The sequence below is a fragment of the Oncorhynchus tshawytscha genome, linkage group LG16 (assembly GCF_018296145.1).
Source record: "Oncorhynchus tshawytscha isolate Ot180627B linkage group LG16, Otsh_v2.0, whole genome shotgun sequence".
NCBI classification, from domain to species: Eukaryota; Metazoa; Chordata; class Actinopteri; order Salmoniformes; family Salmonidae; genus Oncorhynchus; species Oncorhynchus tshawytscha.
In genome coordinates, this window is record NC_056444.1 from 52996128 (window position 1) to 53023596 (window position 27469).

Sequence of the window (27469 nt, forward strand, 5' to 3'; positions counted from 1 at the left end):
TTTGACGTTAGAGACACTTCCATTAAAAGAAAACCCTTTGAGTTATTTTTGATAGATAGCTCTGAATCAACTATATTCCGGAGGTTGAAAACCCATAGTACTTGAGTTCTCAACAACAGGTTATGGTCAATAATATCAATTTCTTTCAACCAATCATCAGTCATTTGTGTCAGTGCAGTACATGCCGAGTGCCCTTCTCTATAAGCATGCTGAAAGTCTGTTAATTTGTTTACAGAGAAATAACATTGTATTTGGTCAAACATTTTTCCAGCAGTTTGCTAAGAGCTGGCAGCAAGCTTATAGGTCTGCTGTTAGAACCAGTAAAGGCCGCTTTACCACTCTTGGGTAGCGGAATTACTTTGGCTTCCCTCCAGGCCTGAGGACAAAGATTTTCCTCTAGGCTCCGATTCAAAATATGACAGAACGCTACGGAGGATGGTGGCCGACTATAGCCAAGCCTAAGTTGTCAATGATTCTTCCACCTCTCCTATACTAACTTTACAAAATTCAAACTTGCACTACTTTTCTTTCATTATTTTGTACAATTTTTATGCATGAATATAATTGCTCACTGTTTGTCGTGGGCATTTCCTGCCCAAGTTTGCCAAGGAAATAATCATTAAAATAATTGGCAACAAATGGTTGTGTGATGAATAAGCCATCAATGAAATATGGAGTTGAATGTCTTTCTGCCCATAATTTCAAGTACAAGTTTTTTTCCCATCATTCTTTATATCATTGATCTTGGCTTCATAATACAGTTCTTTTCTTTTTGTTGAGTTAAGTCACAATCTCAATTTGCAGTAAGTAAGCCAGTCAGATGTTAACCATAGTTTTTCAATTCCTCAATGCATTAACAGTTCTAACAATCAATAATTGGAAGAAGCAATTTCATAAATTCATCAAGTGCAGTGTCTGGATGCCCCTCAATCACATCAGACCCACAAATATTTTTAATATCCACATAAGAGTCACAGTAAAATATTTTGTATGCTCTCTTATATACTATTTTAGGCCCAGCTGTTGGAACTTTGGCTTTCCTGGATATAGTCACTATATTGTGATCACCACATCCAATGGGTACAGATATAGATTTAGAACAAAGTTCTGCAGCATTAGTAAAGATGTGATCGATACATGTGGATGATCTTGTTCCTGTATTGTTTGTAAACACCCTGGTAGGTTGATTAATAACCTGAGCCAGATTACAGGCACTGGTTACAGTAAGAAACTTCCTCTTGAGCAGACAGCTAGATGAAAACCAGTCACTATTCAGGTCCATGAAAGTAGACCTGTTTACATCATACACTATCAAGCATTTGACACATTATTTAGATACTGACTGTTGGCACTTGGTGGCCTATAGCAACACCCCAAAAGAAAAAGGGTTTAGATGTGCCAAGTGAACCTGCAACCACAATACTTCAATAAACATAAAATCTAAGCATTACAGGGATATGGCTCTGAAAATATACAGCAACTCCTCCCCCATTAGCATTTCTGTCTCTTCTATAAATATTATATCCTTGTATTGCTACTGATGTATCAAATTAATTATCTAAGTGAGTCTCAGAAATGGCTAATGTGAATGTTCTGATGTTAGAAACAAGGTTCATGAAATCAATAACTTGCTAAGGCTACATATATTGATATGGGCTATTTCAGCCCTTTCCTGAATAGCTTAACAGAGACAAAGCAAGATAAAAAGAAAACCCACACATTTAGCAATCAATTTGTGTGTGGGCTGCGGGGTTGAGGTTACGAACCCATAGGCTTGGCTCTCAACTCTTCCAGGCTTCTGGGAGGGAGGGATGGACAATGAGCCGGTTGTCGCAGATGTAAGCAATGTCCCCACACGCTCTGGCAGCTTTCATGGCTGGGATCAGTGCTTTCCTCTGGCGCACAGCTTCAGGACAGTCCTTGTTGAGGAAGATATACATTCCTCTCAAGTTCTTGGCTCTTTCCAGAACAGCTACCTTGTTCTTGAACCTCAGGAATTTGACCACTATCGCCCTGGGTCTATCACCTGGGCCGGTGGTGGGTTTTCCAATCCTGTGGGCATGCTCCACCTCAATCTTCCTGTGGTCCATCTTCAATTTCTCAGAGATCATTTCCCTCACTTTGTCCTCAGACTCCATCCAGGTCTCATGTGAAGATTCTGCAATTCCGTCCACAACCATGTTGTTTCGCCTTCATTGTCCCTCGAGATTTAGATTCTAACTAATGTCTGAGTCTTTAAGTTCATGTATATATAATTTGATATACAGAAGAATATACATAACCGTCTTATGATTTATATTATCTTGTCCTCTCTAAAATGACTTACAGATTGCTGTCATCTTGCCGTTCTCCTATTTCAACTCGTGGTGCTGACCTTGGGAGAACTGCAAACTGCTCTTCAGGTCCTGGACCTCTAGTCAGGTCGTCCATTCTTTTATTAGTAGAATCCACGAGTATTTGAACAAAACACTTGAAACTATTTTCTTGTAACAACTGCTTATAGGTCTCTTTGTTCATTTAAAAAGATCCTTCACGTGTCGGAGAGACACCACTGGCACTGTCCTCAACGGTACTCCCGCCAGCTTTGTTCTGTGTCATGGTAGCTAGCAACGTATGTTAGGCTGTTACTCCTCGCAGTTCCAGACAGGGCAGGTCACAGGGAAAATTGAAAACATCAGGGATCTACAGTCACAAAAACCAGGACAATCTGTGGTCCCAGCCACAATGGCTAACCGCGTCGTGGGCTATGTTCAAGACCACCACACTAGCTTGACGTCCAGCTAGCTAGCAGCGATGCCAAATAGCTCCTCAGACCCGTCCTTAGTCAGCAGGATCACTGGAAAACTGATGCCAACTGCATCAAGAGAACCAATAGAAGCTAGGTAGCTACCAAGAACTTTCCAATATACTTTTAAACAAACAAAACAGAGCGCTTCCACGCACAACGGGAAGTGATGAAATTCAAGTCTACATAGCTGGATGGGGAGCATCGCTGCGCAGCCATTTTCAGGTGTCTCCAGAGATGTTCGATCGGTTTCAAGTCCGTGCTCTGGCTGGGCCACTCAAGGACATTCAGAGACTTGTCCCCAAGCCTCTCCTGTGTTGTCTTGGCTGTGTGCTTAGGGTCGTTGTCATGTTGGAATGTGAACCTTCACCCCAGTCAGCGGTCCGGAGCAAGTTTTCCTCAAGGATCCTTCTGTACTTTGCTCCGTTAAGCTATCCCTCAATCCTGACTAGTCTCCCAGTCCCTGCTGCTGAAAAACATCCCCACAGCATGCTGCCACCATGCTTCACTGTAGGGATGGTGCCAGGTTTCCAGATGTGACGCTTGGTATTCAGGCCAAAGAGTTCAATCTTGGTTTCATCAAAACAGAGAATCTTGTTTCTCATGGTCAGAGTCCTTAAGATGCCTTTTGGCAAACTTCAAGCGGGCTGTCATGTGCTTTTTACTGAAGAGTGGCTTCCGTCTGGCCACTACCATAAAAGTCAGATTGGTGGAATGCTGCAGAGATGGGAGAACCTTCCAGGAGACCAACCATCTCCACAGAGGAACTCTGGAGCGCTGTCAGAGTGACCATCAGGTTCTTGGCCACCTCCCTGTCCAAGGCCCTTCTCCCCCAATTGCTCAGTTTGGCTGGGCGGCCAGCTCTATGAAGAGTCTTGGTGGTTCCAAACTTTTTCATTTAAGAATGGAGGCCATTGTGTTCTTGGGGACCTTCAATGCTGCATACATTTTTTGGTACCTTTCTCCAGATCTGTGCCTTGACACAATCCTGTCACTGAGCCCAACAGACAATTCCTTCAACCTCATGGCTTGGTTTTTGCTCTGACATGCACTGTCAGCTGTTGGACTTTATGTAGACAGGGGTGTGCCTTTCCAAATCATGTCCAGTCAGTTCCATTTACAACAGGTGGACTCCAATCAAGTTGTAGAAACATCAAGGATGATCAATGGAAACAGGATGCACCGGAGCTCAATTGCAAGTCTCATAGCAAAGGATCTGAATACTTATGTAAGTAAGGTGTTTGTTTTGTTGGAATACATTTGCAAACATTTCTAAAAAAGCCCCCCACACCTCTGATTCAGAGGGGGGTTGGGTTAAATGCGGAAGAACCATTTCAGTTGGACAACTGACTAGGTACCCCCCTTTCCTAAAAAACTGTTTTTGCTTTGTCATTATGGGGTAGTGTGTGTGTAGATTGATGAGGAAATTATTTATTAAATCCATCTTAGAATAAGGCTGTAAATGTAACAAAATGTGGAAAAAGGGGTCTGAGTACTTTCCGAATACACTGTATATGCTTTAAGACTTATGAGCAACCGCCTTATGATGATCCTGACTAAATACAATTTTGATAACATAAGCCTTAAGGCTTTTTTTTTTTAAATGACCCATACATGCCTGTAAATTGTAAAGTTGTTGACACGTATTGGACTGAATGAGAGTCAAAGAGCTAGTGATACCTGGACTCAGCGACCAGAGCAATCTCCTCTGGTCTCCCCTCGCTGTTTCTTGACATCAGCAGCCGCAGAGACAGGTGGGCGGCGCCTCCCTTGGCAGGTGGTGATGTCCGTCCCTCCAGCTCCTCCGCCGATTCCACCTCCACATTCACCAGCGTGGCATAGTCCATCACCACATAGCTCTCTTCACTGGACACACACCAATTACATGTTCGCGTTTGAAACATTTCCTGTACATGTATAATATCACCACATACAGTACCAGTCAAAAGTTGGGACACCAACTCATTCAAGGGTTTCATAATTTTTAACAATTTTCTGCATTGTAGACTAACAGGCTGAGACAAAACTCTGAAATATCACATGGAATCATGGTCAAAAAAGTGGTGAATCAATATATATTTGATTCTTCAAAGTCTCCACCCTATTGGCATTCTCTCAACCAGCTTCATGAGGTAGTCACCTGGAATGCTTTTCCAACATTCTTGAAGGAGTTCCCACAGATGCTGAGCACTTGTTGGCTGCTTTTCCTTTACTCTGCGGTCAAACTCATCCCAATTGGGTTGAGGTCAGGTGATTGTGGAGGCCAGGTTGCAGCACCCCATCACTCTGCTTGGTCAAATAAACCTTTTTGGGTCATTGTCCACAGTGCAAAGCCCAGATGGGATGGTGTATCGCTGCAGAATGATGTGGTAGCCATGCTGGTTGAGTGTGCCTTGAATTCTAAATAAATCACTGAGTGTCACCAGCAAAGCACCCCGACACCATCGCACCACATGTGTAGATCATCCGTTCACCTACTCTGCGTCTCACAAAGATGACGGTTGGAACCAAAAATCTCAAATTAGGACTCAAAACCAAAGCACAGATCTCCATTGGTCTAATGTCCATTGCTCGTGTTTCTTGGCCCAAGCAAGTCTCTTCTTATTGGTGTCCTTTAGTACTGGTTTCTTTGCAGCAATTCCACCATGAAGGCTGTGTAGGCTGTGATTCACATAGTCTCCTATCAACAGTTGATGTTGAGATGTGTCTGTTACTTGAACTCTGAAGCATTTATTTGGGCTGCAATCTGAGGTGCAGTTAACTAATGAACATCCTCTGCAGCAGAGGTAACACTGGGTCCTCATTTCTTGTGGCTGGCCTCATGAGAGCCAGTTTCATCATAGTGCTTGATGGTTTTTGCGACTGCACTTGAAGAAACTTTCAAAGTTTTGAAATATTGACTGATCTTCATGTCTTAAAGTAATGGACTGTCGTTTCTTTGCTTATTTGCGCTGTTCTTGCCATAATATGGACTTGGTATTTTACCAAATAGGGCTATCTTCTGTATTCCAAACCTACAACTGATTGGCTCAAATTCATTAAGGACTACCTAATGAAGCTGGTTGAGAGAAGGCCAACAGTGTGCAAAGCTGTCAAAGGGAAAGGGTGGCTACTCAAATATAAAATATATTTTGATTTGTTAAACAATTTTTTGGTTACGACATGAGTCCATGTGTTATTTCATAGTTTGTCTTCACTATTATTCTACAAAACGTTTTTTTTTTTTTTTTTTTAAAACATCTTGAATGAGTAGGTGTCCAAACTTGACTGGTACTGTATACAGTCAGGTCTATAATTATTGGCACCCTTGATAAAGATGGGGCAAAAAAAATAAAAATACTGAGCTATATTGTATGCAATTTATTTTCTTATACTAATACAATTTCATAAGTCAAACAAAAAAAGGGGGGCCACCCCTTTTCAATACTCTAGCACCCTCCCCTCACGAGGATAAAAACAGACTTTTGCTAAAAGGTTGAGAGATTAGAGAAGATATTGTTGAAATTAGAACATTCCGCCATACAGAATATTTCCAGATCCTTGACATCCTTCCTCTGCTCTTATGAAACTGCCCTCTTCAATTAAAACCTTAGGTTTTCAATTGGGGTACAAGTCCAGAGACAGATTGCCATTACAAAATTTTGATTTTGTGGTCAAATAACAATTTGTGGATTTTGATTTGTGCTTGGGGTTATTGTCTTGCTGTAAGATCCAACAGTTGGCATGACTACAAAGTAGGCAAAAGCACAAACAGATCTGGGACCAGGCTTCTCTAGACAGTCATTGTGACCTGAAGAAGATTGTGTCTTGAGGCCATCTTACAGTTTTGAACATGACACCAACACACTGGCATATCGCTTCCTCTCACCATTGACATGGATATAGCCTCCTAACTCAGGCACATGGACACACACGCTGACTGGAGTCTGCTGAACAGACATGGTGTATTGGGGTTCTAGGAATCCCAGGAATGCGCAGCAACATTTTCCCTTCGTCCATACTCTCTTACCTTCCATGACAGGTCGCAGCTGGCCCTACTCAACCCCCCCAGAGATCATGACCTCAGTCTCCACTGGCTTAAATTGAAGGACAGCAGATTAATGACTCCTCTTCAAATGAATGAGTTGGATGTGAGTGCGAAACAAGCATAAGAGCTTATTCTGCTACATCAAAATGTAATTTGTCTGTTGTACGTAACCATGTTGCTAAAATACGCCTTGGGACAAATGTGTTATGGACGGAGGCCAGAATTAAAATCGAACCACATTGCGCTGACATTAAAAGTTGAGTGCAGTTTGATCTCAGCCCATAAAGAATGGTATTGTCAGAGGCTGAGGCTCGCTCTCTCACCTCTTCTTTTTGGTGACGATGAGCACGTCGTTGAAGAGGAACAGGTAGTAGCTCCTGTGGCTGAAGGCCTTCCAGAAGATACTGAGCTCCTCAGTGCAGACGGCGAGCTCCCCGCGCTTCTGCAGCCACCGTGATGACGACACCAGTGGGAAAGGCTGAGGACAGATTCAGGATTATTTTTTAAATAAAAAGTACACTCGGTCATAAAACATTTAAAATAAAATGGATCAAATAATAAGTAGAAATAAATTTGTAAAAAAGACAACAAAAAATTATCTTGAAATGTAGTGCTGTGAGTGAAGGTCTGCTTGGCTGTACCTTGATCTTGCCAAACTCCATCTGCTTCTGAATAGTGTACATCTGTTCCGTCCTCTCCATTCGCCTTGCTCCGTTGTTGCAGCTATTCACCAACTGATGGGATGAGAACACATATAACAAAAGTTATTTTATTTACAGATCTATTTTGGTTGCACAATGCTCAGTAATCCAACACACAGCAAAGGAAATGTAATGCGAATTCAGACCTTGACTTTTTCCACTGTTACATTACAGCCTTATTCTGAAATGTAAACTCAGCAAATAAAAGTCATGTCTTCAATGTCAACGGTGTTAATTTTCAGCAAACTTACTGTGTAAATATTTATGACCATAACAAGACTCAACAACTGAGACAAACTGAACAAGTTCCACAGATGTGACTAACAAATGGAATAATGTGTCCCTGAACAAAGGGGGTGGGGTCAAAATCAAAAGTAACAGTATCTGGTGTGGCCACCAGCTGCATTAAGTACTGCAGTGCATCTCATGGACTGCACCATATTAGCCAGTTCTTGCTGTGAGATGGTGGAAGAGCGGGGTAACAAGGCACCTGCAAGTTCCTGGACATTGTTCTGCCCCTGAACAAGGCTGTTCCTAGGCCGTTATTGAAAAGCATTTGTTCTTAACTGACTTGCCTAGTTAAATAAAAAAAAAAGGTTAAAAAAAAAATATATTTTTTAAATGTCCGGACCATGACGGACCCTCTACATCGATCCTGCTCCAGAGTACAGGCCTCAGTGTAACGCTCATTCCGTCGACAATAAACGTGAATCCGACCATCACCTCCGGTGAGGCAAAACCGCAACTTGTCAGTGGAAAGCACTTTTTGCCAGTCCTGCCTGGTACAGCGATGGCGGGCTTGAGGCCATTGGCAACGTCGTTGCCGGTGAGGACCTGCCTTAGAACAGGCCTACAAGCCCTCAGTCCAGCCTATTGCGGACAGTCTGAGCACTGATGGAGGGATTGTGCGTTCCTGGTGTAACTCGGGCAGTTGTTGCCATCCTGTATCTGTCCCGCAGGTGTGATGTTCGGACGTACCCATCCTGTGCATCTGTTACACGTGGTCTGCCACTGCGAGGATGATCGGCTGGCCATCTTGTAGCGCTGTCTTAGGCGTCTCACAGTACAGACATTGCAATTTATTGCCCTGGCTACATCTGTCGTCCTCATGCCTCCTTGCAGCCTGGGCATCTTTTTTTGTGATTTTCAGAGTCAGCAGAAAGGCCTATTTAGTGTCCTAAGTTTTCATAACTGTGACCTAATTGCCTACCGTCTGTAAGTCGTTAAGACACTAACGACCATTCCATAGGTGCATGTTCATTAATTGTTTATGGTTAATTGAACAAGCATGGGGAACAGTGTTTAAACCCTTTACAATGAAGATCTGAAGTTTGGGATTTTTACAAATTATCTTTGAAAGGCAGGGTCGTTTCTTTATTTGCTGAGTTGATTAAATAAAAGCTCAATCTACACACAATATCTCATAATGACAACACAAAAACAGGTTTAGATTTTTTTTGCCACTTTATTAACAGAAATAGATTTACATAAGTATTCAGACCCTTTACTATGAGACTTAAAATGGAGCTAATGTGCATCCGGTTTCCATTGATCATCTTTGAGATGTTTCCAGAACTTTGAGTCCATCTGTGGTAAATTCAATTGATTAGACATGATTTGGAAAGGCACACAAACACACCTGTCTATATAAAAAGGTCCCACAGTGCAATGTCAGAGCAAAAATCAGGTCATGAGGTTGAAGGAATTGTCTATAGAGCTCAGAGAAAGGATTGTGTCAAGGCACAGATCTGGAGAAAGGTACCAAAAAAATGTATGCAGCATTGAAGGTCCAAGAAAATAACGGCCTCCATCATTCTTAAATGGAAGAAGTTTGGAACCACCAAGACTCTTCCTAGAGCTGGCCGCCCGACCAAACTGAGCAATCGGAGGAGAAGAGCCTTGGTCAGGGAGGTGACCAAGAACCTGATGGTCACTGACAGAGCTCCTCTGTGGAGATGGTAGTCCTTCTGGAAGGTTCTCCCATCTCTGCAGCACTCCACCAATCAGGCCTTTATGGTAGAGTAGCCAGATGGAAGCCACTCAGTAAATGACAGCCCGCTTAGAGATTGCCAAAAAGGCACCTAAAGAACTTATCATGAAAACAAGATTCTCTGGTCTGACGAAACTAAGATTGAACTCTTTGGCCTGAATGTCAAGCGTCACATCTGGAGGAAACCTGGCACCATCCCTACGGTGAAGCATGGTGGTGGCAGCATCATGCTGTGGGGATGTTTTTCAGCGGCAGGGACTGGGAGACTAGTCAGGAACGAGGGAAAGAGGAACAGAGCAAAGTACAGAGAACTTGCTCCAGAGTGCTCAGGACCTCACTGGGGCAAAGGTTCACCTTCCAACAGGACAACAACACTAAGCACACAGTGGCTTCAGGACAAGTTTCTGAAAATCATTGAGCGGCCCAGCCAGAGCCCGGACTTCAACATCTCTGGAGAGACCTGCAAATAGCTGTGCAGCGATGCTCCCCATCCAACCTGAGAGCTTGAGAGGATCTGCAGAGAAGAATGGAAGAAATTCCCCAAATACAGGTGTGCCAAGCTTGTAGAGTCATACCCAAGAATACTTGAGGTTGAAGTCGCTGCCAAAGGTGCTTCAACAAATTACTGAGTAAAGAGTCTGAATACTTATGTAAATGTAATTTCAGTTTATTTGTAATGAATTGCAAAAATGTCTAAATACCCATTTGTGTACATTGAGGAGAACAAAAACAATTCAATCAATTTTAGAATAAGGCTGTAACGTAACAAAATGTGGAAAAAGTCAAGGGGTCTGAATACTTTCCGAATGCATTGTAAGTTGCTACAGCACCAGGGTACAGCTGTAGCAGTACTGCAACATACCAACAATACACCATGCGCGATTAAGTTCGATGTATAAATCAAAATGGATGCCCGTTTCCGGCCCTGTGAAGTGTTCAAAAAGGTCGACATTTAGAAATGTTGGAGGACGGACGCATGAATATGCAGGGTTTGTGGAGCAGCCTACCTTACTGATGGCCTTCAGGGCCCACACTGCAGCAAAGTGCTCCGCCGTTGTGTCTGGAGTTTTCTGACAGATCGTCTGGGTGGGAGAGAGAGATGGATGATGTTGGGGAAGGGAGGTGCTCCCAAATACTACAGAACCACCTACAATTGCCCGTCTGGATTTCAATCCCTGGATACCAGACATCGCAACTGGTTTACCCTGGGAATCTGCTTATAGAACAATGAATACCTCTAGGACCTATAGTAATAGCCTAGTCGGGTCACGTCGACGAGAGACTCCTCTCCGTACGGATCCCCAATCCATCTACAACAGGGGTTTCTAATGCTGGCCCTGTGGATGTACAGGAATTCATTCCAGCCCAACACTAACGCATCGGTTTCAAATAATCAACTAGTTGAATAATGAGTGTTGGTGTTGCGCAAAAGCCTGCAGACCCAGCAGCACTCTCCAGGTCTGGAGTTGGAGAACCCTTTCCTATACCAGTGGCAGGGCTTCGACTATTATTGGTCTGGGGTCAAATCTCTCCATTAGGGTGCGCCCAAGGCCTCTCTGCAGTGTGTCATAGCAATTCAGCAATGTTTGAATCTCACGGAGCACTCTCCTTAAGGGACATTACAAGATCAGAGGAAAATACCTAATTTTCTCCTCGCTTACCCTTGACGTTTTGAAAAGGAGGATGTGAGGAATCAAGACAGACTTTTGGGATTCACCTGTTGACTCCCATCAGAGGAATCGTGAGGGACTTACATCTAATAGCAGCGGCAGCCGGGTGACTCTCTGCATTGGAAGGATGAGGAAGGAGATCATGGGCAGGCCTTGGGACTCGCCACTCCCCTCAATCCGTTTCAGCACCTCCTTAAAAGCAGTGTTGCTCGTTCTGAGAGAGACACACACACACACACACACACACACACACACGGAGAGAAGATGAAGGAAGCCAATATAAGCAATGTTTGAATCATATCAACATTGCATTATCCTTTAATATTTAGCCCAATCACTAATCGGACATGACTGGATTGGTATAACCTACGTAGTGGAAAACTTGATTTCCATTTAGATTTGGTGATTTGATTACGGAAAGGAGGACAAAGGGATGCATGTTAAAATTATTTTAAAAATCAGGGTTTCTGTTATTGGCCCAGTTCGATTACATCAGAAATGCATACTTATTTTCAACCTTACTTGATGTAATCACAGAGCTGAATTAGTTTGAATGGATGGGTGTACTCTCAATCTCTTATAGATCTGTACATGAAGGATGCATTTCTGAAGTATTCGAAAAGGCCCTTAATTTGTCCCCTACTCACAGCAGCTTCTGCAGCGTCCTCTGCTGGAAGGTCTCGTTGGAGCAGTACACGATGTAGGGCTCAAAGTGGTGGGCGGCGTGGTTCTGCACTATGTCGCTGATGTCCCGGATCACCACGTTGTCATGGTGACGCCTTTCAAGGTCGTCGAAAAACCTGTCGAGAACAGAACACATGAATAACTGTTCCCTTCCCTCTCTAACCATAAGAGCTACTGTACCGGAGCAGCTGTTTAATAAGAACCGCAAAAGCAGTTACATGGAGAATATTCCAAGCGCAGCCAGCAGCAGCATTGTGCAAAGGTTGTAATTGACCTCTTAGTGCTGCCCTGAAAATGGAGCTTGTGATCTTTTGATTGCTGAGACTGATAAACATGTCATAATACAGGGTTTCCCCAAACTCCATCCTTGGGCCTCCCAAGGTGCACATTTTGGGTTTTGACCTAGCACAACACAGCGGATTCAAATAATCAAAGCTTGTTGATGGGTTGGTTATTTGAAAATCAGTGCTAGAGAAAAATAATAAGTGGGGGGGGACCAGGACCCAGTTCGAAAAACCATGTCATAATGAACAGATCTAAAAGACTTGGGTGGGTGGAGGGCATTGATTTTATTTGGTCGTGAACCGATATTGGAGATGACAAACTGTTTTTACATCATTTTCTCACTTTCAAAAAAAGGCATAAGGTGGTAATAACGTGTGTGTTCCACTATCTCAGAGTGCACATTAATGAAAATACCACAGTTGACTACACTAAATGTGAGCCAGGAAAGCATTCAAATAAATCAAAACAAAATTAGCTAAGCTAGTAAGGCCAATGATGTATTACTTCAGGGCTGGGCGGTATACTGTATTTTATGATACACCAGAAATTGATGGTTTGGATTTTTACTTTACCTTCTATACCGGTATTTGAATGTTTGGTTTGTTAAAATGTGATACGCCATGTGTACTTTACTTCGCTACTTGGGGCGGCAGGTAGCCTAGCGGTTAGAGAGTTGGGCCAGTAACCGAAAGGTTTCTAGATCGAATCCTTGACTAGGTAAAAAAATAAGTCGTTCTGCTTCTGAACAAGGCAGTTAACCCACTGTTCCTAGGCCATCATTGTAAATAAGAATGTTTAACTGACTTGCCTAGTTAAATAAACTTGAGTCATCTCTCGCCGCGCCGCTTTGCACACAGATCTAGCTACGTCCCCTGTCACTCAAGGAATGCATTTGATGTTCCTCAACCACGACACTTGCGTTCAGTCTGCATGGTCAATGCAGCACAATGCGGTTTTCACTTTACTTCTTAATATAAATCCACTAGCGTTCTATAATGACACTGCTAGTTTGTCTTTTCCAAGTTGCCCTAAATCTTGTGAGCCGCTAATGCTAATAGCTAGCTAATAAATGTACTGAGTAAGAGCAAACATAGCAAGCTAATACAGTCTGATGGTGTAGACCTAAATCAGCATGTCGTTTGTGCAACAGTATCTTCTAAAACAAAGAGGAATATGCAAAGCAAGAACATGTTAGCTACATGAAGTAGCTAAGAGAAAACATGCAATGTAGCCAAAGCTTATAGGCTCCAAATATCAACACTAGATCCTACCCTGTCGCAATAACTCCTCCCTGGCATTTTAATTCGTTGTCATCGCAAACTGTATTTAAAAAAAAAAAATGTATTTATCCGTTATTTTACCAGGTAAATTGACTGAGAACACGTAACTATTCCCCAGGTCATTGCTGCAAATGAGAACAGGGGAGAGGGGGGGGATGAATGAGCCAATTGTAAACTGGGGATTATTAGGTGACCATGATGGTTTGAGGGCCAGACTGGGAATTTAGCTAGGACACCGGGGTTAACACCCCTACTCTTACGATAAGTGCCATGGGATCTTTAATGACCTCAGAGTCAGGACACCCGTTTAACTTCCCATCCGAAAGACAGCACCCTACACAGGGCAGTGTCCCCGATCACCGCCCTGGGGCATTGGGATATTTTTTTTTTAGACCAGAGGAAAGAGTGCCTCCTACTGGCCCTCCAACACCACTTCCAGCAGCATCTGGTCTCCCATCTAGGAACTGACCAGGATGCTTAGCTTCAGAAGCAAGCCAGCAGTGGTATGCAGGGTGGTATATGCTGCTGGCTATATTATAGAATAGTGATTCTAGTTCTATAATTCCAACAGTTTTGCTCTAATTCACAAGTCAAATCGCAACATTTGGTTAAAAATAAGTCCTAGATTATTTGCCCATATCGTGCAGTCCTACGTGGCACTGTGGAAATTATCAATTGAGCAGTGGCGTAAAGTACAAATGTAAAAATACTTTCAAGTACTATTTAAGTCAGGTTTTTTGGTATCTGTACTTGACTATGACCACTTTTACGTCACAACATTCCCAAAGAAAATACTGTACTTTTAACTCCATACATTTTCCCTGACACCTAAAAGTATTTACATTTTGAATGCTTAGCAGACCAGGAAAATGGTCCAATTCACTCACACACACTTGTTAAGAGAAAATCTCTGGTTATCTACTGCCTCTGATCTGGAGGACTCACTAAACACAAATGCTTTGTTTGTAAATTATGTCTGAATGTGCACCTGGCTATCTGAAAATTAAAACAAATAAAATGGTGCCATCTAGTTTGCTTAATATAAGGAATTTGAAATTATTTACACTTACTTTTGATACTTGAGTATATTTAAAACCCATACTTCTACTCAAGTAGTATTTTACTTGGTGACTTTCACTTGAGTCATTTTCTATTAAGGCATCTTTACTTTTACTCAAGTAGGACAATTGGGTACTTTTTCCACCACTGCAATTAAGTGCTGAAATTTGTTTTGGTTGAATTAAACAGTATAAAACAGAATGCAGAAAGACTCATTGAAATCACTTTGAATGAGTGTTCTGCCACCCTAGGATCACTCACTACTCAAAGCAAATGTAGAACTTATTATTCAAAAACTAAACTTTTTAAATACCGTGATATATTTTGGCCATATCACCCAGCCCTAGCTTCTAATAGTACAATTTCCAATGTGCCAGTAGATAATAAAGCTACAGTTGTTACTTCCAGCCCCACCCATTACAGGGACTCATTTTTTGCTGACAAACCTTGAGTAAACTGACACCCAAAACAACAGCTCAACTGAAGCAGCAATGTCACACACACACTACCACACAATAGTCGAGCAAACCCTGTCAAGACAAGTTCCATCCATCAGTTTCATTCGAACTGCGCACTTTCCATTCAATTTTAACTGTGGGCAGCCGCATAACGATTTGTGCAATTGCCATTGACAGAGACTAGATCCATTTTCATTCAAAAAGCAGCAGTAACAAACAATAACATTGTAGTCTTGAACGCAACATCATTATTAAGCTCTGCTGAATACCACCTGACCTACTAGGCAGTAGAACCGGTTGAGCCAGCGTGTCTAAACACGCTCCGTGAGTCCTTCCAGGAGACTTGCTCCTGTTCAAATTCCATCGGAGGCTGCGTTTACACAGGCAGCCCATTCTGATCTTATATCCCACCAATCGGTCTTTTGACCAATCACATCAGATCTTGTTCAGAGCTGATCCGATTGGACAAAAGACCAATTAGTGAAAGAAATATCAGAATTGGTCCAGCTGTGTAAAGGCAGCCTAAATGAACCCATTGTGAACCTTTAAGCTGGGCAAACAACCAAATCTAAAATGGGAATAACAGTACAGTATTTAATTACTGACAGATTTTTAATTTTTATTCACAGATGTTGCAATGTGTCGATGTTTGTCCATACAAGCATTTCCAAAACATTGATAACAATCATTTTGCTCTAGGTATGTCTGTGTTACTAGTCCTAGCTAGAAGAGCCAGGTCTGCTAGACTTCATTGAACCTCAGATAAGATGCAAATTCACTCTTTAGATGGCCTGTAGTTTCTCGGAGATCGAGCAAGATAAATGAAATAATTATTTCCACCATCAAAGTCACATAAGTAATGAAGGACTTGACTGACTAACAACAACCTAAAGCTGAGGGTCAAGGAATATGTTGTTTCAGCCTCAGCCTGCACTTCTGAATGCCTCCAGCTGCTCGGTTTGTGGAATTTGATGCTTATGGTGAGATCTCCTAGTGCTAGCCTAGTCCAGATATGGTTGTGCTTCAGCCGACTGCGCAGCTCTGACTATTATGCATTAGTGATACAAATAAATCGATAGTTACATATCGGGACATTATTTATCACTTTGACAATATAAAATTGTGCTAGTTGGCTGTACCTGCTGTATCTTCACCATTTTCTTACAATGTAGAAAATAGTAAAAAATAAAGAAAAACCTTTGAATGAGTCAGTGGGTCCAAACTTTTGACTGGTACTGTATATAGGCTACGGCTCCGTTTGCCATTAAATGACCTCACTATTCCAATTGCAGGCCAGATAGAAATGTTGTGACCTTCATACTGAGACCATCCTAACCCAGCAGTCTCCAACTGGAGTCCGGAGAAATGTAGTACCTTTTGCTGACACCTTCGATGACAGCGATGTTGGAGAAGAGATGGTGGTGCTCGGTGGCAGTTATGGTCTTCCGCAGTGCCTCGCTCCCTTTGAAGTGCCTCACCAGGATGCCAAGGCTGTGAAGGTACGAGAACTCTGAGGTGATGATCTCAAATATGGCCTGCCAAAACCACATGAGAGAATGTCAGTGGGGGGGGGGGCCCTTATATAGCAGGGTGAATCCCAAAAAGAAGACCTGTATTGTGCAATGAACACTAGTGAACAAAAATATTTCAAAAACCCAACAATTTCAAAGACTTTACTGAGTTAGGGCTGTCTTTACTGAGTTAGGGCTGTGGCGAGCTGGTTATTGTCATGCAAGAGACTGCCAGTTTCTGTAAATTGACCGTTAATTAACAAAAACAGGTTTAGCATCTACAAGCCTCCACACATACAAGCAGCTGCTACATGCCATCTACATTTTAAAAAGTAAAACAAATCAATTTAATATACACATCACAATAAATCCATCATTTTAGTCAGGTCTAAAGAAACATTATGTATTTAAGAAGAACAGAATAGGAGTTGGCCTACATTATCTGGCTATGTGCCATAAGATGACAAGATATACTTATAAGTCCCATGACAATTTTATTGTAAGAAGAATGGAATTCAACCTAACTGAATGAAATTGAAAGGGTATTTTTCCCATTACAGAGCGAGTGCACGTACGAAGTGGCCATGTTGAGCATAAAAGTGATAATTTGAAACAGGTCCTATATGCTAAATTAAAGTTGCCGAATAACTCCGTTGCAAATGATAAACCTTTTATGTTGTTTTGATCTAAGATATTCTTTGGGCTGCATGATGCGATTATGAGCCATTGATTTGAGCAAAAAAAAAAGCAAAAAAAAAAAAAAAAAAAATCATATTTTGACCGTCTATTTTCAACGTAATCTTTTCTTTCAAAATCATTTTACATATTAGTAATTTAGAATGGCTTTTCCGCAAGTCTGTTTTATAGCGGAGCATGTGCTTAATATGAGCAGCTGAGAAATAATAACATGCATCAACCACTGATATTCCTGTCGTGCAGTTACATGTTTTCGCAATGAAACATTTCACTAAACTGTTTGACAGCCCGTCTGTGCACTCAAGGAATAAAGGAGAGGAGATGGATGGTGGTGAGATATTCTGTATAGCTTATGGTAATGTCCCAATTCATTATGAAAATATATTTTTTTACAATCCCTATTACTAGACTATTCAAAATCAAATTCACTAATTGTAGGCAAACCCTGCAAAAACAAACCTAGGGCTATACGTTCTTTCCCAGACCCGTGTAGACATTTGAGTGTAGCATAAGGTAACCAGTCAATCCAGTATGCATAATAATAATACTACTACAGTCCACACTCAATGTGATTACTTGAATGTTAGTTTTTGGAGGAGTATATTTTGGGGCTTGGGCTCATAAGCCTATCATTTGGAGGTTTTGAATTAATCACCTTAGAAAGCGCTGTCTATTTCATTGTGTTAGGCTTTGAAACATCCACAAAAACAAAAAACATGTTTTACATGGTTTCAACCTGCTGTTGAAGATTTTTCTTCAAATTGATCATCACAGTGAGGGAGTTGAAAAAGTACTATAGGCCTGCTGTTTTGATTAGTGTTTAATGTGATTTTCAAATGCATTTACATTGATGTCAGAGAGTTTAGAGGGACAATAGAGCCCTGAGTACCAGGCTAATGACCACCAGGTCCTAATGACAAGTTGGGTACAACCAAAGCATGTCCAAAGTGCATAAAATGAGATTGCATGATTCAACAGTCACATGGAATTTTACTGCGGTCATGACTCATTACTGCCAGTGTGGCGGTAATATGGTCACCGCTACAGCTCTGGTTACAGTTCATATAAACGGAAAATAAGTCAATTGAAATAAATTAATTAAGCCCCAATATATGGATCTCATATGACTGGATACAGATATTCATCTGTTGGGTCACAGATATAAAAAAATATATATATATAAATTTTTTTTTAAAAAGGTAGCGGTGTGGATCAAAAAACCAGTCAGTATCTGGCATGACCACCATGGCCTCATGCAGCTCAACATCTCCTTTGCATAGAGTTGATCAGGCGGTTGATTGAAGAGTGAGACAACATGCCACAATGGCTGTGCGAAGTTGCTGGATATTGGGGGGGGGGGTGTAACTGGAACACGCAGTCATACACGTCGACCCAGAGCATCCCAAACATGCTCAATGAGTGACATGTCTGGGGAGTATACAGGCCATGGAAGAACTGGGATTGGAATTGTGTAAAGAGCCTTGGGACATGGGGCCGTCCATTATCATGCTGAAACATTAGGTGACCGCGGCAGATGAATGGCATGAAAATGGGCCTTAGGATCTCGTCATGGAATGTCTATGCATTCAAATTGCCATCGGTAAAATGCAAGTGTTGTCTAGTCGTCTACAGCTTACACCTGCCGATATCATAACCCCACCATGGGGTACTCTGTTCACAACATTGACAAACCGCTCTCCAACACGACGCCATATATGCCGTCTGCAATCTGACCAGTACAGTTGAAACCGGGATTCATCCGAGAAGAGCACACTTCTCCAGCGTGTCAGTGGCCATCGAAGGTGAGCATTTGCCCACTGAAGTCAGTTACGACTCCAAACTGCAGGCAGGTCAAGACCTTGGCGAGGACGACGAGCACACAGATGAGCTTCCCTGAGACGGTTTCTGAGTTTGTGCAGAACTTCTTCGGTTGTGCAAACCCCCAGTTTCATTAGCTGTCTGGGTAGCTGGTCTCAGACAATCTCGCAGGTGAAGAAGCTGGATGTAGAAGTCCTGGGCTGGCGTGATTACACATGGTCTGCGGTTGTGAGGCCGGTTGGATGTACTGCCAAAGTCTCCAAAAGGACGTTGGAGGCAGCTTATGGTAGAGAAATTAAATTCTCTGGCAACAGCTCTGGTGGACATTCCTGCAGTCAGCATGCCAATTGCATGCTCCCTCAACTTGAGGCATCTGTGGCATTGTGTTGTGTGACAAAACTGCACATTTTAGTGTGGCCTTTTGTCCCCAGCACAAGGTGCACCTGTGTAATGATCATGCCGTTTAATCAGCTTGATTTGCCACATGGATTATCTTGACAAAGGAGAAAATGCTCACTAACAGGGATGTAAACAAATCTGTGCACAAAATGAGAGAAATAAGCATTTGTGTATATGGAAAATTTCTGGGATTTTTATATTTCAGCTCATGAAACCAACACTTTACATGTTGCATTTATATTTTTGTTTAGTGTCTTTACAAATATAGTGGTATACATATACAAAGGTCTGAGCAGCTCAGCATTCAAAGATACAACTGGACACATACTGCTAACGACAATAATTAGCAAACAGCAGCAATGGTAGAGAACGTAGCATCGCCATTTCGTTTTTTTCATTCACAGACACGTCCCTAGAGTTAACTATTATAGTGAAATAACCTTACAAGATGTGTAAAGGATTAAATGGGATAATAATATTGTGAATGGGATGCAAAGGCCACTTGTTTGGAAACCAAAAAGGTCACTGAAAGGTGAAACTATTTTAAGAAAACTTTATTTTAATGACGTCTACTATGTGTTCCCAACTTGTATTGGAACAAAATGTTACACATCTTTTACCATTTTGAATGGACCATGTCCAATTCATACACAATAGAGAGCCATGCCTGTACATTACAATGGTTGTTGCTTCCAAAGGACACTAATGCACTAAAATATACGCATTTGCCTTACAGAAGATGTATCACTGATAAATCTAGTTTGGAGCTCAGCTAGCTGCTTCTAAGACTTTTGAGAAAGGTGATCGTACTATTGACATTACAGGGTTAGCCAGCAGGAGTGGAGGGACTAAGGCAGCCAACAAATGGAGGGAGTGGCTGCATTTAGCACACAGAGAGCAGGCCGGGTGGACTTTGATATTTAGACAATAGTGTGTTCTGACTACCAATAGAAGAGTCCCAAAGCAGGCACTCTCAAAGACCCTGCTGTAAACTCAAAGAGTCCCTTACCTCCTGTCGCTTCCGCTCCTCAGCAGAGATCATCTGAAGAATGTCATTATCCTTCACCTGAGACAGAGGAAGATGTTTACAGCAAAATGATTAGTACATAAACTGGCTGTCATTACATCATACAGTCAGGTCCATATATATTTGAACATTGACCAAGTTATTGTTTTAACTGTCCACCACAGCATATTAGAGATGAAATTAAATAATGAATATGAGCTGAAGGTGCAGACTTTTACATCCAAATCGGGTGAATGGTATAGGAATTAGAGCACTCTTTATATGTGGTCCCCCCCCCCTCTTTTAAGGGACCAAAAGTAATTGGATAATTGGCTACTCAGTTGTTACTGAGTGTGTTTTATTCCCTCATTTATTCACTTACAAGTAAGCAGACAAAAAGGTTAAGAGTCAAGTGTGGCATTTGGAATCTGTTGCTGTTAACCCTCACTACGAAATCCAAAAGAGCTGTCACTGCCAGTGAAGCAAGCCCTCATTAGACTGAAAAATCTAACACACGTCAACGAGATAGCAAAAACATTAGATGTGGCCAAATCAACTATTTGGTACATTCTTAAAAGAACAAACGCACTGGTGAACTCAGGAACACCAAAAAGACCACGGAAAGCAACTGTGGTGGATGACAGAATAATTCTTTCCCTGGTGAAAACTCCTTTCACAACAGTTGGCCAGATCAGGAACATCCTCCAGGAGGCAGGACTATCTGTGTCGAAGTCAACATTCAAGAGAAGACTTCACCAGAGTAAATAAATAGGGTTTACCACAAGATGCAAACCATTGGGAAGCCTCAAAAACAGGAAGATCAGATTAGTTTGCCAAAAAAACTTTTTTTTAAAGCCTGTACAGTTCCGGAACAACATCCCATGAACAGACGAGACAAAGATTAACTTGTACCAGAATGATGGGAAGAGTATGAAGGAAAGGAACTGCTCATAATCCAAAGCATACCACCTCATCTGTGAAGCATGGTGGAGGGGGTGTTATGGCGTGGAATTGTGTGGCTGCTAATGGAACTGGTTCCCTTGTATTTATTTATTTATAGATAATGCTAACAAAAGCAGCAGGATGAATTGTGAAGTGTTTAGGGCCATTTTAACTGCTCAGATTCTGCTAATGCTACAAAACTCATTGGACGGCACTTTACAGTGCAGATGGACAATGACCCGAAGCGTACTGCGAAAACAACCCAATACTTTAAGGCAAAGAAGTGGAATGTTCTGCAATGGTTAAGTCAATCACCTGACCTGAATCCAATTGAGCATGCATTTCACTTGAAGGCAAAATGCCCCAAGAACAAGCATGAATTGAAGACAGCTGCACTAAAAGGCCTGGCAGAGGATCACCAGGGAAGAAACCCAGCAACTGGTGATGCTATGGGTTCCAGACTTCTGAGATGTTAGTTAGTCCAATTACTTTTGAGCCCCTGAAATTGGGGGGCTATGTACAAAAATGGTTGTAATTCCTACACGGTTCAGACAATAATTGACAAAGATGAAAGTCTACACTTAAAGCACATCTTGATTGTTTCCCTTCAAATCCATTGCGTTCATGTACAGAGCCAAAATCATGCAAATTGTCACTGTCCTAATACTTATGGACCTAACTGTAATAGGTTGCTTAAGCAGTATGACAGAGCACGTAGTCAGATAATTGTATCCATATGGGAATGTAATTGCACTGAAAATTTTGTAAAATGCAGACTTATGATGGTATTGAGGCTCTATTAATGAAATGGCCAATACTGTCAGACGAGTTTGTTTTGAATTCATTCATAAATAATGGTTCAAATAAATTAAAAGGTGGTGTTCAATTCTAAAACGGTATATTTCTCTTTATGGAACTAGGCAAGCATACAAAGTTAAATGGAAAATGATAATAGTTCTGTTCCTAAAATCTTTAATTTTAAGTCTGAGTGATATATTGTGACTAAGTTGAATCGAAGAGTGCAAGTTATTTTAGGATGTTTAGGCCACATTTTCATAAACGCAATCAATGCATGTTTACTTCACAAGGCTTTCTGTAGCGCTTGAATTCAAATTCTAAGACAGCCACAAAACAATTAAGATTGGGTTCAAATTTCAGAAACCCATCCCTTTTACTGCCTTCTTTAAAGCGTATGATCCACGCCGAAGTTCAGTGTTGATGCACAGTCACAGATATCTGCTGTCATGGTTCGGACCCCACATCTGTGCCCCTACCAGTCCCCGCTGGCCCTTGAAGACCCCTCTGCTCCTCCCTGCTTACCTGCTGAAGCGAGCTCCAGGTGACCTGCGCTGGCCTGTAGCTCTTTACCACGATGGCCTGGTCCTCCCCAGGTGGCTCCACGTGGACAAAGTCATCATCATCCGCAATAGTGGTGGGCTGCAGCCCCCGCTCCGTGATCTCCTGGTACAGCCGAGGATCTACGGGCAAGAGAAACGAATTGGAATAACTTTATTGTTCCATGCAATGTTGAAATGGCTTTTGTAGTCTTGTAATACTGACATGGAAAATGTTGAAATGTTTCTAGAACTTCAAGTCCTCACTTCACTGTCATTAAGAACACTTCATTTGACACATTCAGCATGGTTACATGCACACAATAATACGATTATTGTGGAGTCTGATTAATATACGTTACATGCTTTGCAAGAACGATTTCCCTAACAAGCCTGTATATAGCACATCTGAAATCAGGCTACTGATGTGCCTTCTGATACATGCAAAACATTAGCTTTCTACCACAATGACCATGTTATTTTTGCGAAGACTATTTGATTTGGAGTTGGGACATAGTTCTCACATACAAATTTTAAGATGCATATACGTTTTTCCCGCACTCACTTTAAATTGCGCACAAGAGCGAGGATTGCGCTACCGGTGCTGGCATGTGCATAGATCAAATATACAGCTGATTAAGCGGTCCAGTACCATGTCCTAATAATTCAAAAGATTGCTCAGAAAACTAGGTGCTTTAAAAATCGGCATGTTTACTTTATGACCTTAACATGATTAAGATAAGCAGATCAAGGCGCTTACATGACTAATACCATACTCCGCCTTCTGCCATAATCAGTTTAATATTGAATTATTAGTGTGCATGTTAACGTACTTAATGAGAAATATCCAGTATCTCTAGGAGCAATAGTTACGATTTGTCGGGTTGAATATTTTCTTAGCTATAAAATAAGCGTTTAAAAAAAAAATGTTTTCATCCAGGGTTTCCCCATTTTCTGCCTGTGGGATGCCATTGTCCATTCTAGAACACAGGCACACGAGTATCTCCCACTTCTACATGTGGAAAATTCACTCAAAAGAAATATTGTGCAATTATAGATTCATGAACTGGATTTTGATTAATCCCGACTTTCCCATATTTAAAAAATGTATTGAATAACCAAGAGGCTAACATTTGTCATTTGATATTTTCCGGTCATCTGCTAGCCTAGGTGCCAGTCTTCGCAAAAGAGCAGAAACACTTATGCAGAAATACACTGGCATGACTAGTCATCTGTATCTCTAGGGTCAAAGCCCCGTCAGCCGGGAGGAGTGACACATAAGTACCGTCTTTGAATGAGCCCCCGTGCCTCTGGTTCCTCTTTCTCCCCAAGGTTCTCTAGAAAGGAGATGGTGGAAACATGAGTTAATCATAGAACAGGCATCATCAACTCGATTCAGCCACAGGATGATTTCTTCTTGAGCGGATGATCAGGGGGCCGGGAACATAATTACAAATCATTTGCAGACTGCATAAAGCCCAAACATATAATACTTGGCTAAGACATCATTTCAAACCTCGCTTACGTTGGTATACAATCACATACAGTATATCTCACGATTATGTGTGGGAATACTTTGAAACATATTTCAAAAGATAATCATTTGGAGCTGATTTGCTGGTGTTCTTACAGTCTTGCCCCCCCCCAATTTTTTTTTTTTTTAAATAACCCGCCCCGGGAACAATTTGGCCCACGCGCCACCAGTTGGGGAACATTGTCACAGAGGAATGAATGCGGGAGGGGGCCATCACAGAAGGACATGGAGCCCTCTCAATTTGGTCAGTATGTTTTGCTCCATGTTAAAATCATAGGGTTGTCAGTCGAGGAAGTCCTGCACTAACAGTTTATGAACGGGAAGCGGTCCTGGAAATTTGACCTCGCTAGCTAAAAAGATGGCTTCTAACTTAGGGAATTATCACCAGCACTTTGGCACTGATGACTAAAGACAGCTAGGTTGTTGAATAGACACACTGAGGAGTGAGGTGTCCAATAAAACTATCCCTTACAGAACCACAGAAGTTTCCTACCACAGTTTCAGTGATTGACAATAGCCAACAGACCTGGTCTCCCAGGTCTAATTCAAACATATGCAATCTTAAACAAAGTGCCTGAGGAGCACCAGGACCAGGGTTGCCTACCGCTAGGGGATAGCAGGGGGCTAGAGGTGAAATTCAGCCAGCGACATGCTCACACTTGCCTTGCGTCCGGGAAGGTGTGCCGGCCCTGGGCTGGAGGCTCTGCTGTCCTCCTTTACAGGCATGAGCGTGTTCGCGCCCCCGTTGTTCACAGCAATGGCTTCCATGTCAGGGCTGGTCACCGCCACCCGGTACGACTGGTTCCTGCGGTTCCTCCTCGATGCGAAGCCATTCCCGTCACTGTCGTAGTCCTCCCAGGATGCATCAGGCTCCATGGCAGAGTGTCGGCTCCTGGAGGAGGTGGTGGAGTCGGCCTCCAGACCCAAGGGGAAGGTGACCACGGTGGTGTGGTGGCGGGGCTTACTGGACCGACTGGTCACCGCCAGACTCTTGGGGATTAGCTGCTGGGTGCCCAGCTTCCGCGCCGCCGCACTCTGAGTGCTCAGGACCACCGGCTTCCGCCCCATAGAGCCTTCGGCCAATGGGGGCTCGGCCTGGGACGTGGGCGAGCCCTGCGGTTGGCCATGGTGGTTGTCCAATGAGTTACAGTCCAGCTGCAGGTCGGAAGAGAAGCGTTGCTCCAGCAGGAGGGAGGTCTGGTCGCCCATGGACCCGTCTGATTGTCTGTTGGACATTCCTCGTCCGTGGTCCCGGTGGTTCAACGTCTGCCTGCCTGAGAGCTTGGTTCTCTCTGCAGCATCAGCAAAAGGCTACCATAGCAACATAGAGACTGTTGGGACAAATACAGGAATGTCAACTGGAGCCAGGTAGGGGATTTACGTTTTGCAATTGAATGAAACTATAAAAATAAAAATTTGTTTCACTATGTCTCAAAGATTACAAACTCTGTGGAATGTGGTAATTATGGGTGGAAATATATACTGCTTTGAATGTGAATGTCCTGCTTTGAATTTCCAGCACAAATGCCAGACAACTAGCCAACCGATGTTCCCTGGCTACCCAAACTCTTTGCACCGGCCAAACGCTACGCCACTACCATGGACATTAGTTCCTTCTCCGCAATGAGGAGAAGAAAGTTTAAAAGTGTACACTGAACAAAAATATAAAAAGCAATATAAAAACAATTGCAAAGATTTACTGAGTTTGTACAGTGCATTCGGCAAGTATTCAGACAGTGACTTCTTCCACATTTTTACATTAGCCTTATTCTAAAAAAAATATATTTTGAATTCCCCTCAATTTACACACAATACCCCATAATGACAAAGCAAAAACAGGTTTAGAAATGTTTACAAATTCAGACCCTTTACTCAGTACTTTGTAGAAGCATCTTCGGCAGCAATTACAGCCTCGAGACTTCTTGGGTATGACGCTACAAGCTTGGCACACCTGTATTTGGGGAGTTTCTCCCATTATTTTTTGCAGATACACTCAAGCTCGGTCAGGTTAGATGGGGAGCGTCGCTGCACGGCCATTTTCAGGTCTCTCCAGAGATGTTCGATCGGGTTCAAGTCTGGGCTCTGGCTGGGCCACTCAATGACATTCAGAAACTTGTACCAAAGCCACTTCCTTGCCGTCTTGGCTGTGTGCTTAGGGCCATTGTCCTGTCGGAAGGTGAACCTTCACCCCAGTCTGAGGTCCTGAGCGCTCTGGAGCAAGTTTTCATCAAGGATCTCTCTGTACTTTTGCTCTGTTCAGCTTTGCCTTGATCCCAAATAGCCTCCTAGTCCCTGCAACTGAAAAACATCCCCACAGCATGATGCTGCCACCACCATGCTTCACCGTAGGGATGGTGCCAGGTTTCCTCCAGACGTGACATTTGGCATTCAGGCCAAAGACTTCAATCTTAGTTTTATCAGACCAGAGAATCGTGCTTCTCATGGTCAGTTCTTTAGGTGCCTTTTGGCAAACTCCAAGTGGGCTGTCATGTACCTTTTACTGAGGAGTGGCTTCCGTCTGGCCACTCTACCATAAAAGGCTGATCAGTAGAGTGCTACAGAGATGGTTGTCCTTCTGGAAGGTTCTCCCATCTCCACTATGACAGAGTTCCTCTGTGACCATCAGGTTCTTGGTCACCTCCCTGACCAAGGCATTTATCCCCTGATTGCTCAGCTCTAGGAAGAGTCAGTTTGGAACCACCTCTTCCATTTAAGAATGATGGAGGCCACTATTCTTCAATGCTGCAGAAATGTTTTGGTACCTTGCCCAGATCTGGGCCTTGGCACAATCCTGTCTCTGAGCTCTACAGACAATTCCTTCGACCTCATGTCTTGGTTTTTCTCTGACATGCACTGTCAACTGTGGGATCTTTATAAAGACAGGTGTGTGCCTTTAAAAATCCTGTCCAATCAATTGAATTTACCACAGGTGGACTCCAATCAAGTTGTGGAAACAGGATAGACCCGAGCTCATTTTCAAGTCTCATAGCAAAAAAAAATCTGAATGGTTACATAAATAAGGTGTTCGTTTAAATGTGCAAAAAATCTAAAACCTGTTTTCACTTTGTCATTATGGTGTATTGAGGAAGGGGAAAATAATAATTTAATCAATTTCAGAATAAGGCTATAACTTAACTAAATGTGGAAAAGATGAAGGGGTCTGAATACTTCCGAATGCACTGTACCTTAAGGTAGGGCCGTGGATCAGAAAATAAGTCAGTATCTGGTGTGACCTCCATTTTACTCATGCAGTGCGAAACATCTCCTTCACATAGAGTTGATCAGGCTGT

At 42.5% G+C, this 27469-nt stretch overlaps 1 protein-coding gene across 1 annotated transcript in view; it reads right to left on the reverse strand.

Moving 5' to 3' along the window:
- Window positions 1-27469, reverse strand: part of arhgef16 (Rho guanine nucleotide exchange factor (GEF) 16) — a 36354-nt gene that overhangs the window by 4524 nt on the left and 4361 nt on the right. The window contains exons 2-12 of the mRNA XM_024400413.2: window positions 24843-25510; window positions 23931-23982; window positions 22632-22789; window positions 20373-20429; window positions 16314-16474; window positions 11821-11973; window positions 11258-11387; window positions 10511-10585; window positions 7454-7546; window positions 7136-7290; window positions 4466-4651 (exon numbers count right to left, since the gene is read on the reverse strand). Of these exons, the coding sequence (XP_024256181.1) occupies window positions 4466-4651; window positions 7136-7290; window positions 7454-7546; window positions 10511-10585; window positions 11258-11387; window positions 11821-11973; window positions 16314-16474; window positions 20373-20429; window positions 22632-22789; window positions 23931-23982; window positions 24843-25415 (1793 nt within the window). The 5' untranslated portion in view covers window positions 25416-25510. The remainder of the gene's footprint in view (window positions 1-4465; window positions 4652-7135; window positions 7291-7453; window positions 7547-10510; window positions 10586-11257; window positions 11388-11820; window positions 11974-16313; window positions 16475-20372; window positions 20430-22631; window positions 22790-23930; window positions 23983-24842; window positions 25511-27469) is intronic.